Genomic DNA, 15,590 nt, shown 5'->3' on the forward strand with positions numbered 1-15,590 from the left:
CTTTTCGGTTTGTGTTGTTTATCCGTCATCCTTTCTACCTCTTTCTTCGAACAAAATAGAGGCTGTAGAGCGCAACACATGGCGGAGGTTTTACTCCCGCCTAATGGGTAGAAAGAGATCGACTCGGGGCTTATCATTATAATGGAAACCTTTATGGAGGCCACTTTAGGTGGTATCTCCTCGTGTCTGCAACGAATTCTGGATGGCTGTTCAAACGCGCTAGACAAACCGCACTTTTCAGCTGCATAATGCGCAACCTCCACGCTCCGGTTATTGTGCTAATGGAAAGACATCTTAACAATCTTTCCGCTGATCATACCAATTCGCTTCGGAACGCTATTCAAATTAGGTCCTAAAAGCCGTCCGTAAAAGTTGCGCAGTTTTCGAAGAATTTGCTGCAAGATTCGATTTCACCATCCATCTAAACATTTAGAGATTGTTAGTATTAGTGTTATGCGAAAGTACTCGGATAGGTCTGCTGAACACATATATTTTCTGATAAAATTTGAAGCGCTTTCAAACTGTCTACTATAAATCTGGCAGAAGATTTGTATATTTATTATTCATCGGTCAGTAAAACATCATTGAGGCGGATGATGATCGGTTCCAAACGCTAGCATTGTCATAAAGTGTATATAATAAATCAAGTGATGTAGGGTGAAGTCGATGTCGTTCCACTCTTTAGTGGTGATCCAGCAAAAAAATTCTGTGTCTGGAATAAGCACCTGCCTGTTTATACGATGCTAAAAGAGCAGCTGTTTGTTGCGTTCAAGAATAAAGTTAAAAAAAATTATATTTTATAATTTATATAGAGATAATTTTGAATTATTACTATACATATATATAATTTTTAGTGAATATAAGTACTAACTAGGACTTTAAAAGACATATAAGATGTTTTTTAAAGTTCTAATTAGTACCTACTTATCGTAATATTGATTTGACTGTTTCATTAATTATTTATAAATTGGCAAGACATTAAAAATATGAAATTATGTTTGTACAAAACTATTATAATCTTAAAATACATTAAATATGACTGTTAAAGCGTCAGCAAAATATATCAATTTAAATCATCATTCGGATTTTAATCAATTCCTGTTTAAAATCTCTTTTAGGCTCACATGGTATTCTCTTTAATTTATGTTGACATCTGATAAATCTTATCAAGGAGTCATCGAAGCCTGCGGAACCGCAACTTCCGCAAACCGCGCGTGTGGTCCATTCGAAGCGCATGTCGTGACAGTTGATAATAGATATATATCAATACGATAAACGCACTGGCGACTATCACGCGCGGCGGTCATCAACACCGATGTAAACACCGCACTTTATATGGGTCAAGCTCTTGTGGCCCACGTGTCCAAGAGCGCGTATATACCGTACTATCATAATCGTCAGTCGTAGATGCACTTACACGGTCATGCGCGACGCTAGACGCTCTCGATCAGGGACGAATGGTAAGAGGTAAGATTTTAAGAGTTTCGTCATATTCTCTCCTTTTCCAGCTTCTCCCTCAGATAAGAGAGGAAACGGTACTTTCCAGGTCCTACGTAAAAGGGACTCTTCAGCCAAGCGACGCCCACACCGAGCCGGCGCGGCGCACCGCTTCGCTTTCTACTTTTCTAGACGGTCCCGATGATCTACGACCAAGGGTTCTCCGCTAGGAAGAACGGAGTACGCTCGTACCAGTTAAAAAGTTGGCTCGCAGCAACGATATGCTCTCTTATGCGCCAATAAATTATGTTACTTCCCCAATGCTCTCTAAATCCACTGATGCTCGCAAGATTACCGTCTCTTTTTTATTACCGACATGTTCACATTCCAGCGAGACCTTGTCTAAACGTGAACATTTTTAGTTATAAAAAAGAGAAAATAAATATAATTATAAGATAAAGAAATATAATACCTATATTATAAGGCATTTAAACTAATTAAAACAATTGTAAAAGTGGAATAAACATATATTGTAGTATTTTCTAATAATAAAATCAATAATCGTCATATAAATAATTAAAACTATTGATGAAAATTTTTTAAAAATTTATAATGCATACATTAATTTTATCATTAAAAAATATTGCACTGCTATATTTATTCCACTTTTTGTTATTATAAAGTATTATAAAAGCGAAGAATTACGATCAAATATTTAGTCGGAAATAATTTTCAAATTGATCGTAATTCCGCTTTCGCAACTTCCTCCCTCTCCCACTCTCTTGCTTTCTCCAAATGGAAGTAGCTGTGAAACTCACTTTTCCCTTTGACGAATTCGGTTGAATTGACATCTGTAGAACTCGGTTGAATTAACGCATCGTAACTACCGGCGACGATCAGCAAGAGGAATGTCACGCCGAAGAAGTTGCAGGTCAACAGCGCTCGTGGCCTGTGTCGGTGGTTGAACATGATGAGCTTTCATGCCCTTCACGAACCCGTAGGCCTTGTCAAGGTGACCCGAGTGAAGATTCCCTCTTCTGCTTCGTGAGCTCGTCGATTTTCACGAACAAGGAGAAGATCGGAGGAACTTCGGAGAACTGTTTCCGCCGCTGCCATCGCTCTCCCTTCTTCACCGTGCATGTCACATGTCTGGCATTAAAGTTGTCATGAGTGTCTGAAATGAGAAAAGTGGCAATCAGTGGAAAAGTAGCGCACGATGTTAAGAGCATCGCATTTGCTCACTTTGCGTTTGATCAACGCGACTCTCTAATCTTCTATATAGCATATTTCTTGTACTTGGTCTCTCTCTCTTTGCATGGAAAAAAGGAGAAATTATGCCACAATAGTCATTTACCTACGCTTTGTTCACTTTCCTTTTTACCATGCGTTAACTGTATCCTGAGTCTTACTGCGTTGCATATTTTAATCCGAAAGAAAAGTTCAAGATGCCTGAGATAACAAAAATGTAGATAGTCGCATTTAAAATTAAATGCTCGGTGAAAGTGCGATTATACTTTTTTACGCGAATATTAAGCGAGATGCGACGCAAAAGATAATCAGTATAAATCATCCCGCGTTGAAAGCTCTGTTTTCATTAGCACTCTGAATTGTTTGAGGAGTTACGCGTGTAAATCAATAACTATCAGCCACTAAAATGAGTTACGCTGATTGGCGTGTTTGCAGCACGTGTTTCTAAACTACCCTGGCAATGATATTCATTATATACGCCTGAATAATGCTATGCATCCTCTATCATATCATATAATATACATTACACGTTGTATACTGCGCTCTGATGAACAGCGCGACAGAATCATAAATATGTTCGCTTCTCGGACAAACTATTAATTTTAAGTCAATTTATTTTAGGTATAATTCCAGTTATCGTAATTCTTATGATAAATTTATCCACTTTATTTTTAGAAAATGTATATTAATGTTAGTGATTAGATATTAATCTCGTGAAAATTGTTCCTCTGTAATTAATTAAAAGCATTAAATTAATATTCATTCTGTATGATGAGCAAAGGATTAAAAAATATTCGTTGTAATTTAACCTCGTGTTTTTATCATGTAATCGGGTTCTCGTTAATTTAATCAGTACCGGCATCAAATGGTTTTTATACGATCTCCATCCCTTAATTTCAAAAAAGCGTGTAGCTATGAAAAAAACATTCACTCGGTCTTCTAGACCGGTAGTGTTGTGTCATCGCCTCATTTATGGACTACCTTCAACGGAGTGTATCGCGCTAGAAGATGGCAAGGGAGAAATAAGAAGAAACGAAAGAAGAGAAAGACGAGGGAATGAAGGGGCGAAGAAAGAAGGGGCGAAGATCGAAAAAGAGAGGAAGACAATGCAGCTAACAGCAGGTGTCTGCTCGGCCTGTTCGCTCCTCTTTTTTCTCTCGTCTCCGTTCTCTCCCTTTCGTCGCGATTTCATCCAGCGAGATCATCCCGGCACTCACTCTCCGTTCCCTCTTTGTTCTTTCGCACTCCCCGCGGAGTGGCGAACACGAGTTGCCTTATTCGGATGCGACAAGCGAGAATCAACTTAAACAAATGACGTCGAACCGCGCGGCGCGGCGTGGCGGCAGTTTGATTGCGGGTGTCTCGTGATCTCGTTAAGGTCGTCTCTTCGGATCGTCTCTATTAATTACGATCGATACCCGACGACCAGCCGGGTATCGGCGACGAGGCACTCGATCGTGTCGCTCGTGATAGTGCTATGTGTGTTCTCTCCGCCCTCCTCGTCGCGATTCTCCTCGGTCGTTGCGGTACCACGCTGTCTGCCAACGAGAAGGACGTGGGAGATTCCGGAGTACTGCTCGGATCACAACAGCGATCGTAATACATCGCGTGTGCAAATCTGCACATTTCCACAAACCGATACAAACCCGTAAAAGAGAGGAAATCGATTTAAACATACATGTTTGTATTCTAACAATAATATATACGTAAAAATTTATAGAGTTAATGAATTCAATATTTTCAAGACAATTTTTTTTTTTACAGAATAATGAACATGTTTCTGATACGTTACATTTGTAATTCGTAAGGATTTACATAGCACTGGTGACTTCTGGTCAGAAATACGAAGACACGCGGATTACGAAGCTGCGAACCGGTTCCAGACATACCGTTCGAATGGCGGAATTAACCCGACCTCAAAGGACTGGGGCGCCGTCGACACTTCGCTTAATTGCATAGCCGAGACTTGCAAATTTTTATCGTTCGTCTCAGGGAACTTTAATCATATCTTTATAGCTATTTCTGTGTGATCGCGACTGTGTGACGCAAAGCGTACGCGTAGCATAAATATATTTTAAATCTTCTTGTTATGCGTCCTGCGATTTTACGAGTCTATATATAAAGCGCGGAGAATCAAGCAAGCTTAAACTTAACGTATATATTTTCATAATTAGAGATTAATATAATAACTCTTCCAAGTAGAAAATATACTCTATTATTCTCGTAATTGTCGAAATAATGATTGCTCAATATATGGTATTGTAATAGAATATTTATTATTTATCTGCTTGTTACATAATGTAGGAAAAATAATTTCAAAAAACGACAAGAGAATAATGATGGTAAGCAAACATTTTCTTAGTACTAGATAAAATCTAACAAAGTGTCACGAATCTCTGTAACTTGCATAATAAGAACTCGTTAATATTTTCACATTGCGGGGGGAAAAAAGAAGCTCTCTTTTTCAACTTGCGACACGTCTTGCTTCAGTGCTGAAATTTCACCGTGATTAAGAAAGCCACGAAATATAATTATTTACAGTCGCGATAAGAAATAAAACGGCATCAGCTCCGGCAATTGTGTGTGTCCGATCATTATTTATAAATAATATCCGCGGTTTTCTACTGTAATGTATTTTTATCGTCTATGAGACACCAGATAAAGATCATTTTTAATTACTTTATACATATCGCATGTATGTTCTTCATATTCTATGTATAACATAAAATTTCTTACTATTTGCACTACCTACACAGACAGCACAAACGTATACTTATTATTCTGAGCTTCATTGTGTTAAACTCTCAAACAAAATCACAATTTAATGAACTGTATCAACGAAAGGAGGCCTTTTTGCGTTTCTCGTTTCTCATAAGCGAGACGCATTTGTCACTGTTGCACCAAACAGATCAGTATGCTCTCCTCGATACTTCTCAGTGACTAATCGCTGATCGTCTGAGGTGTGTCCGCCTTAGGCCTCGTTAACTTTTCTCAACGTGTACCTGCGTAATCTACCCTTCCCTCATACCTGATCCGATAAGAAGTAAACGTCGAAGGTGCCCTGCGAAAACGACGTAGGCCTCGGCCACGCCGCGCCGTGCCGCGTGCACTCTCGCGTTTGTTGTTTGCAAACTGGCGTATATGCACGGATCGCACGGGCTTTTTATCAACGTCTACAAGGGGAGATTAAGAGGCGTGGTTCTCCGTGTAGAGAGACATGCTCCTACTAGTGAGAACCACTGTTAAAAATATGGGAAAAAACGACAAAAATCTTTTCTGGGCATCCGTTAAGTTTAAACACCTTGAACTAGAATTATCTAACTTAGCCACTTACTCGAAAAGCTCATAATTGAGCATTCCGTAAATTGCACATAAAAATTTTGGTCCATCTTTATTTATTTATTTAATTAACGCTTTTGGAAAATTAGTGAATATTGCTTTTACTAAATTTTCTCTAAAAAACTCAAATGTTTGCGCTCTTAGGTCACACATATGTATAAAACTAGAAATTTTATCATTTTTGAAATTCATAAAAGACATCAATTTGGATTTCTTAAATGACATAATCCTATATTTATTTTATAGTAATTCACATTTTAAATGGCATAGTACATGGCACACACACATGCGCAACCATAATAAGGCATCATCAACAATATAAAGAAGGGCATTTAAAAAAAGATACGAAAAGCTTGTTAATCGGACAAAAGACTGGAATTTTTCGTTGCAAAGCCAGAGAAAGTCCTTCCCGAGGAGCGACTAATGCAGAGCATCGTGGATGGCGAAGAGTTCGAGAAACAATAAGAGAAAAAGGATTTTGCCATGCGACGACATCGATCGTATATATCGTCGCGAGGACCTACGTTCCTCGTCCTTCGTCTTTCCGACCCTCATTCCCTCGGTTTCCTCGCGCACATGAGTCGGACTCGGGCACAAAAGCGGCGTCCTTTGAGGGAGGGTCGAAAACAAAAAGAGAGCCGGTGAACACGGCATGCAACCGTGTTAACTGCGCTGCTTATGCATTCATATCCTTGTTTCGCGACAACCTGCTGATTGTTTCCACAAAACGCGACAACCCCCTTGTAGCCCGTGTGTCCAGGCCGGTTTTTCGGCAGATTGTGAGGGAGACGCGCGGCCGTAGGTGCCGCTAAGGACGCGCGAGCCCGCCAGCAAAAAGGATCAATTTGTATGCGGGTGAACGTTCCACGTTTCTGTCGCCGTTCTTAACAGTGTCGGCCGTGTAACGTTTGCACGACAATGGTGACGGCGAGATATAAGGGTGCTCAAGAAATGCGCGTGTATACCGGAAGACAAACAATTGAAGAGTCTGGGGCAACAATGTGCTAATCCACACGAAAGAGAGAGAGAGAAAGAAAGACGCATGATGTTCTATGAGAGAGATACTTTGTCTACAGATCCTGACTACTCAAAAGCGATTATATTTTTTAGAGACAGATTAAAATATTAATATAAATGAGGGAAGATGATAGGAGATTCGCATATCACAAGAAAATGACTGATTGAATATTTTAATAGACTTTGTTTGAAATTATGTATAATTTAGGATAGAATCAATACCTATTACTGTTTTTATTAATTTAGATATCTATTATTTCTATAAGTTGAAATTATCAATCTGTTAATAATTTCAATAAAAGACTCTTATTAGAGTTAAATTGCCGTCCAAATATAACATTTAATGATAACTCGTTATTTATCCACGTATAATATCTACCCATATCATATACAAATTTATCTTGTTAGAAATCTGAAACAAACTTACTTGAGAAACGAGAAAACACAAAACGCGCAAAATTCTAAAATAAAATACATATAAGCTCGCTATCTTTTCGTAACATACAAATCTCATGAGTGCGTACGTGACCTGTCCTGCTCCTGATCTTCCCTCACAGTCGACGAAAGTCAACGTTTTCTCGAGGTGTGCACACCTCGCGATGTCTCGTTATCGGCGACATGTAAAACTCCGATTAAGATACACGATAAGAAGAATTATGTTATTTTCAACGCCCAAAACGCGAAGAATGATAAAACATACAGGACATATACCAAGATGTTACTCAAGCAAGAAAGAATCAAATTAACGAAAATCAAATTCGCAATATTCGGATAATTATTCGTGGTCCAAGATTTTAATGACTTGGTTTTAATATAGATCAATATATAAGTGCTATAAATCGCGAAAATTTAATTTGTGTTTGCGTGTGTATGTTTGCATTGATTAGAAATTAATTTGATTAAAATTATATCTTATTAATCTGAATAGAACAGAGTTAATATAAAAGAATAGATCATCAATCTTGTGGCAACGATAATTGACCAAGAGGAACGATTTAAAGCGTACGAAAAAATCGAGCAGACACGGAGAGTGGAATGACGAAGAGAAATAAAGAAGCAGGAATACGTAATAAGTGAGATAAAATGTAAGAGAATAAGCCCAGATAACGGTAACGGTTGAACGTGAACATAATTTTGATGTTCAAAATTCTCGCTGACCAAATTAAGCTAACGTGATTTTATCTGAAAGTGCTTTAGAAATATTGGTTTTCTTTTTGTCTTCTTTCTCCTCTTTTAATTTTTCTTATTTATAGTATTCATTATGTGTATCAGTTAAATCGGATCTTTCAATTTAATCTTTTCAGGAATATTATACCCGGAATAAAATAAATCTTTTCTTTTCTAGTTATCAGTTCTTTTTCTGCATATTTCCTCTTCTATCTGCTGTAGAAATAGAGATTCGGTTTAGAACTCCGTACACAATCGTCTTGGCCGTCAAAAACAAGTTTAACTAAACAAACCGTCGTGTTAATTTAATTTCTCACCAGACCGTATGGTTCAACATTTAATGTAGCATTCGTAGCAGAAGCAGACGATTGCAGCAAAGCCAGTTTTATCTTTCGAGCGAACAAACACGATACAAGTCAAAATTGTTATTTGAAATGTACTTTTTAAAGAAAGAAGAAAAAGATTCGTAATATTCTTAATTTGAAGCAAATCGATGGTACAATAAACCTATAGAGTTGTATTCTTCTATAAACGATGCACGCGAGAACAAATTGAACAAACCGCCATATTGGTGGCGCGTCGTGAAATTTATATAATGTTGACGGAGAGGGAATATAAAGCGGTCTGAAGAAACTTGACAGGGAGGCGAGTAATGGTAACAACTATTTGCTCCCTATAGACACCCGCGGCTTCCTATGATTGATTCGCGCGAGTCACGTCCACGATTCGTTAATAGCGTTCGTGACGGGGCTTCCATGAGTTCAGTACTAAAAGAAGAGATATCGTGGGCACGACGAAGACTTGGCGAGCCAGAGAGCGTGCCACGAAATCCATGATCGCTGCTCACGACCGCCTCGCTCGCAAGGATCCAGTCTGAGTTTCGAGTCACGGATAACTTCTGCCGGGTCGACCTCCACGCTTCGTGCATCTTCGCGGCGTGACTGCTCGACTACGTTCACGTGAAAAGTTGCTTTGCACGTGCATACCGGGCAGAATCCCGAGTGAGTTTGCACGGACTGAGAAGCAAGTATATGTATAACGTAGAAGTATCTATATCACAACTATACAGTTAGAGTTTCTAGGGATAAAATGTTAGAAATACATTATAAATGCCATTGTTACAAATATATAAATTAGGAAAATATATTACAAAATTATTTATAACAACTAATTTAGTCTGTTTTAAATTAAAGTAAAATTTTTGTTTATTTGCTTTATGTAGTCTGTAGGTAATTACCTAATATCAAATGACACAGGTATTTGTATTTATCACATATGTTCAGCGCTAAATTACGAATAATAGTTAGAAAATTAGCATTTATTACACAAATCTCTATCTTCCAATCTCTTCTTCTATCTTTCTGTGAAAACTGATACTTCTCATTATTTTTCAACGTCCGTTATGTGCTTCTTCGTTGGTATATCAGCACGATGAATCATGTGGGTAATATTTTTCGAGCTATTTTGATCAAACAAATTGCTGGTGGCGATATGGGAAGCTCACGGTGGACGTTCTCGAGGTTTTGTCAAGAGAGAATCAATCACGGTCGCCTCTATCCTGCAGGTAAGATTGCACTAATCAATGCTTCCACCAGCCGAGTACGCTTCGACCGTTCCTCGGCGGATCGCAAATTGACGGTTCCGTCAAAGAATCGAGCGTGCCAGCGGCAGGCAAGAGTCCGTCGTGGATCGCAACCACTGAAAAGAGCAATCGTGAATAAGGCAACTAGTACTTGAAGAGGATAAAACCGTCGAAGAGCGGCACCGAAGCGGAGATTGCAAGGATAAACGCCACCGTGGCATTGTGCCGCCCCGAGGCCTCCGTGTTAAAGTCACGCCGGATTCTTATCTTCGAGATCTATTCTCGCCAAACGACATATACCGCTTTGAAAACGACGCCGCGCCGATATTATTTTTAAGATTACCGCGCGAAAGCGCCGATAATGATTTACAGATACGTGCCACGCACGGAAAATTCAAGATTAAATATTTTACAATGTAATGTATAAATTTTACATGACAATTGACAAATATTTTAAAAATATTGAATAAATATAATATAATTTTAAAGATATTTTATATCGACAAATGATAAATATTATTTGCACATGCGTTTATTACAATATTATTTATGGTCTGTAAGATGTCAATTGAAGTAGTCTCATAAACTACGTGATTCGTTTGTCTCTATGACAATTCCATGACAGGATCTTTAAACCCATCATGTTTTTCGCACAGAATAAATAATTTTGCCAGAAATCGCTCAGTTAACAGTTTTCAGCGACAGCTCAAAATCAAATGAGTATTTCTAATAGCATACGATAATAACATCTTGTATGACCTGTGTCTCTCATTAAGATTGTAAAATGAATCATTTAAAACACATTCGTGGTATAAGTGTTCGTGCTTCATCCAGTAAGTTTTATTCAAATAATTTATTTATAAATTTATCTAAAAATATTATTTCTTCCCACGTATATTTATATTCTAAAAATGCCATTTATCGTAATAATTATTAAACATGTGTAATGCACGCTACATCACGCGTAAAGCGTCACGACTTAACCATATTCCACGTTGTCGATTTTATCGTATTGCTTTTTTATTGAAGACTTTTCGACGATATCAAATATGTGTTAAATAAATAACATACAAACAATTAATTATATGTATATTTATTTTTTATTATTATTGTTATTATTATTATAGATGCTGGTTTGCCATTGCATTATGGACAGCATGCTGACGTACATTTTGAGAGCCGCCAATTAAAATCTCATCAGCTATTACGGTCAAATCCGTTAACCGTAGCAAAGAAAAATCATGGCGTTGACGTGAGATATTCGGGACAGTTTCGTCAAGACAGCCTGCGACTCGTTTCCAAAGAGAGCAAAACAATTTGCAAGCAACGTAATAAAACCAAGTCTAGCGTAACTTCGTTAAAGAAGAAATCATCGATGCATACGAAATTGCCATCGGAGAATATGGCAAAAAGAGTGTGCCATTATTCTACGTGCCAGAATGTCAAATTTAATGGCAGCGGAGTTAACAAACAACTCACGCCACAAGGCGACGCGATAATAAATGGCTCGAAGAACGTAAATCGTCATAGTAGTTTCATCGCATCCGTTGAGAAACATCCCCGATCGTATGCAGAGATGATAGCCGATTATAGCGAATCCCTGTATAAGGAATCCACTGTGGCTACACGAAATGACATGAGTTTCCACTACAACAATGCAATACGCAAGAGTCCATTCAGTACTTTCCCGGTTCCATCTCCGGCCAAGACAATTGTGAACGTTGCTGATTATAGTGAACTTTCTACTAAAAGGCAAAAAAACGATTTTTCACTTCCCGTTAAGTCGTTTGATCTCTGTAATCGATGTAACAATATAAAAACTATTGAATGTTATAATTTTCAACATCGCAATATGTGCGGCGCAGAAACAACGAATGAGAATGTCAGCCAGAGTCGCGTCACTACAAACGACTTGAAGAGCGATCAATCTTATGCAAAATTAGTTGCTGATTGCAGTAAGTCCATGCATAATATTCCTATTACAAGTGTCTTGAATGATGGCCGAGTACCGAAGAAGAAAGTGTTAGCAAGAAATTCTTTTGAATCTGTTACCACCCCGAAAAAAGACAAAGGTACATGTACGCAAAACAAATTGCGGCAGATAACTCCTACTGTTAGTACAATGCCATTCGAGAAAAATGTCAAAAGACAGGTGATTAATTTAAAGGAAAACGATTGGTTGAGAGAAATGGAAGACGTGATGAGTGACTTGAAGAGCGCGACCGAGAAAAAAATTTCAAAACCCGTGAAGGCATCCGGTAATTTGTTAGACAGAATTCATGGATTCACGGAGCTTATCGACTCTAACAAGCAAAAGGAGAAAGATACGATAATTAAAAAGTCGAGCTATCAATCTGTCAAGATCGACAGAATGGAAAAGCGTAAGAAGAATTTCGAGTTGCAGAAGCACAATTATTCGCTGTCGAGTAACAAGACCTCAAATCTGCCACAATATTCTGGCAATGCAGCGGAAAGTTCAGCTATAAGGAAGAATTCAACGCGTGTGTCAACTAGCGGCAGTACCGGCGAATTGAAACAGCCGCAGGTTAAATTGCGCATGGTGCCTTCTGAAAAAGAGTCCATTGTATCCATCAACGTGGACCATGCTGCCATTGGATCATTAGATTCTCCAAATTCTACCGCCAAACATCTCTCCGTCGTCGTGCAATCTGACCAAAAGGAAGATCGGCAGTTAACCGACAATCAATGGAACGCTCCAACGCTTCGGCGCACCACCAAAAGTGCATTGCAGCGTAGTGATTTTGGTCCAATGCATATTTCGATTAGTGAGGACTCTGCGCCAGTCAAACAGATTGAGTTTTCAATCAACGGCAAACCGGTTTCAGAGTTGAAAAGCATCACCGCACGAACGGAGAGGCTAGACGTGGTGAGTTCCGCGGATAAAATTGAGATCAGGATACCGTTTGTCAAGGACGACTCAAACGCACTGGACAAAACCAGACAGGATCTACCGAAAGGAACTAATTCGAATACAGGGCAGATATTGAACGTACAAATATCCGCCAACTTTCAAAACGAATCTACGAAAGGCAGTAGCGCTGAGACATCGACGAAAACAATACGATATGACAATAATACGATACCAAAACCATCATCGTCAATTTCTAAAACTTCTTATTTGTCTAACAATTTCTCAAGAGCTCGTGAAGAAACTCTTAGAAATAACATACAACGATACGAGTCTTCTAAACGAATAAATGTTAAATTTAATGATGAAAACAATATTAACGAACACAAAATTTCAGGTGACGTTGATTTGAACATCCGACGCAAAGCAACGAAAAATGTATTAACTGGCAAAACAATGACAGACACTTCATTAATCAAAGAAGTAAACAACGTTAAAGTTGGAAGTTTTAATATGAGAGACGCGAATACTACAGGATTTCCGGAAGCGAATAAATATAATAAAAATGAATCTTCTGACAATCGCGTTCCCTCGAAAATAATCCCTTGGTGGTCATCCTCAGATTCTTTCAATAAGATAAGAAAGAAAGAAGAGGATCATAGGCCGCTTATGCCACCATCAAATCGAAACGATCGTAAAGCAGTTTCAAATGTGAATCAAAATCTTATCACTAAAACTTTACTATCGAAGCCGAAAGAAACATCAAGTTTAAAGATGTTAACGAAGAAAACGCAATCGAAGAATAACGCAACTACAAGTGATTCTAGCAATATAATTTCTTATTCAAATTCTGTAAGGCCACATGAAGAATCTAAATCAACTTTTCATTGCGCATATTCATTTAGATTAAAACCAAATCGAGAAAATCCCGGTATTATTCCTGAAATTGCAAGAAACGGTTTGAAAGCTGAAGACAACCAGTTAACTGCGAACAAAGATATCAATAACATTTCTGGAGTTAAACAAATGAAATCAACAACGTTATGTAAGTCTGATACGATGCATATAAAGAGCAATCACGATATAAGCGTAAAAGAAAAGACATCTGTGTTTTCAAGAGCACAGATGTTACAAAGAAAAATTAAGGCACCGAGTAGGGTGCAGAATTTATCACCAAAAAGGAATGAAGAGAAGAAAAATAATTATTCGTTAAAACAGACAAGATCAATTGATGATGTATCTAAAAATATAAAATCCAAAATAAAAGATGTTCTGGATGTTACAAAACCGATTGAGAAAAGAGATGACGGTATTTTGGTTGATCACAGCTTGAAGAGAGAAATGCTATCGAAGAAACCAACAGTAATATTAAATAGCAAAGTTCCAAATCCATCTCCGGTTATTACGACAAAGGATCTTATCTCAAACTCATCTACGAAGGAAATAGTATCAAAGAAGATTGATAAGACAATGTTAACAAAGCAAACAGAATCGACCAAAGAAAAATTAAAAACGAAGATGAATATCTTGCAGAAAGAAAAGGATTTAAAAAACGTTACGACCATAGACATTAAAGCGATGAATAAAAATGATGTTAAGAGTATAAAAGAAGTGCATGAGAATGATTTTATGTGTGTGAGTTCCAGTTCTTCAACTTTTAGAAATTCCTCGGAATTGACGACACTGAAAAAACAAGAACAATTGGCAGATGACGTTGGTTTTCAAGATAAATCAAAACAAAATTTAAAGTCATTATTGGAAGCTGACAAAAGTGGACCTAGTTCTTCGTTAAATATGAGGATTTCTTCAGGAACGGTGCAAAAATCAGAAAAATTAGGAGTCTCAGGAAGAGTACTATTAGAAGAATCAAAGCAAAATAGACCGAAAAGTTTAACAAACATGAAGAATACTCCAGCAACGGTTCAAGAATCTGAAAAATTAAAAGGCTCGACATCATCGACGTTGACTAATCCATTCAAAGAACCTTCGGACATAATAATGATGAATAAATCGTCTTTCCAAACTATAAAACAAATACAATCAAAATCATCCAAAAACAAGATCCCTAATATAAATAAATTATCCTCTCCACAAGCAATATCTAATTCAGCTTCAAAAATGAAGGATCGTGTAATATCTAAAAATTTAACAGATAAAAATATAAGCGAGACATCTATTACGCAATCGCTGAAAACGAAAGAAACCGATATGGGAGACATGATAGCTAGGATTGTAACGCGAAATCCCAAGAGCAAGAATCCCTTATCAAAGGTTTGTGAGGAAAATTTCAATAAGTCAGGATCAGACAAAGGAAATGTTTTGGGATCTGCTGGTCCTTCAAGGAAGCCAAATAATTCAGTTAGAATTAAGTCGGCTGCGTCGAAGACAAAATCCAGGGTAATGTCAAACAGCAATTGTACTTACGATAGAAAATTGCTCATGGAATCATTCTATTCGAACTTCAATAGGAAGAATGATATTATGTCAAACTCGCAGTCAGCTATGTTCAAAGTTCGACAAAATCTGGGTGACGTTGATATGTTAGAACACCCTGTGCCAACTGCAATCGGATGTAACGGATCGTGGATTAATATGGACAGACCAGAGAAAAGCATACTATATTCCGCGTGGTTACAACGATCTGAAAACGATATCGAGAAGAATGGAAAATTATTTTAATCGCGTCCTTTGTTAAATTAAATTTCATGTAGACACTTGTTAAAATATATTGATATATTTACATTGTTACAAATTATCTATACGTAATAGCATCATTCATTGACGCATGTTGTATTGCTAATTCTTAAGAAATGGTTTAATGATTAATATTCTCCATAAAGTTGTTGAACGTAATAAAGCACATGCATTGCATTATATCTAAACGAATTCTTTGATCACTCTAGAGACCGAGAGAACGAATGTTTGATGATA

At 37.7% G+C, this 15,590-nt stretch overlaps 1 protein-coding gene across 2 annotated transcripts in view; it reads right to left on the reverse strand.

Annotated features, from left to right (window-relative positions):
- Positions 1-15,590, reverse strand: part of LOC112461031 (epidermal growth factor receptor) — a 150,327-nt gene that overhangs the window by 20,624 nt on the left and 114,113 nt on the right. The window contains exon 2 of one of the 2 annotated variants that reach the window (XM_025026063.1): positions 2,256-2,611. The exons of the other annotated variant lie outside the window; for it this stretch is intronic. Within the exon in view, the coding sequence (XP_024881831.1) occupies positions 2,256-2,406 (151 nt within the window). The 5' untranslated portion in view covers positions 2,407-2,611. The remainder of the gene's footprint in view (positions 1-2,255; positions 2,612-15,590) is intronic. 2 annotated transcript variants of the gene reach the window in all.

Source organism: Temnothorax curvispinosus, unplaced genomic scaffold (assembly GCF_003070985.1).
Source record: "Temnothorax curvispinosus isolate PA1 unplaced genomic scaffold, ASM307098v1 QBEX01011001.1, whole genome shotgun sequence".
Taxonomy (NCBI): domain Eukaryota; kingdom Metazoa; phylum Arthropoda; class Insecta; order Hymenoptera; family Formicidae; genus Temnothorax; species Temnothorax curvispinosus.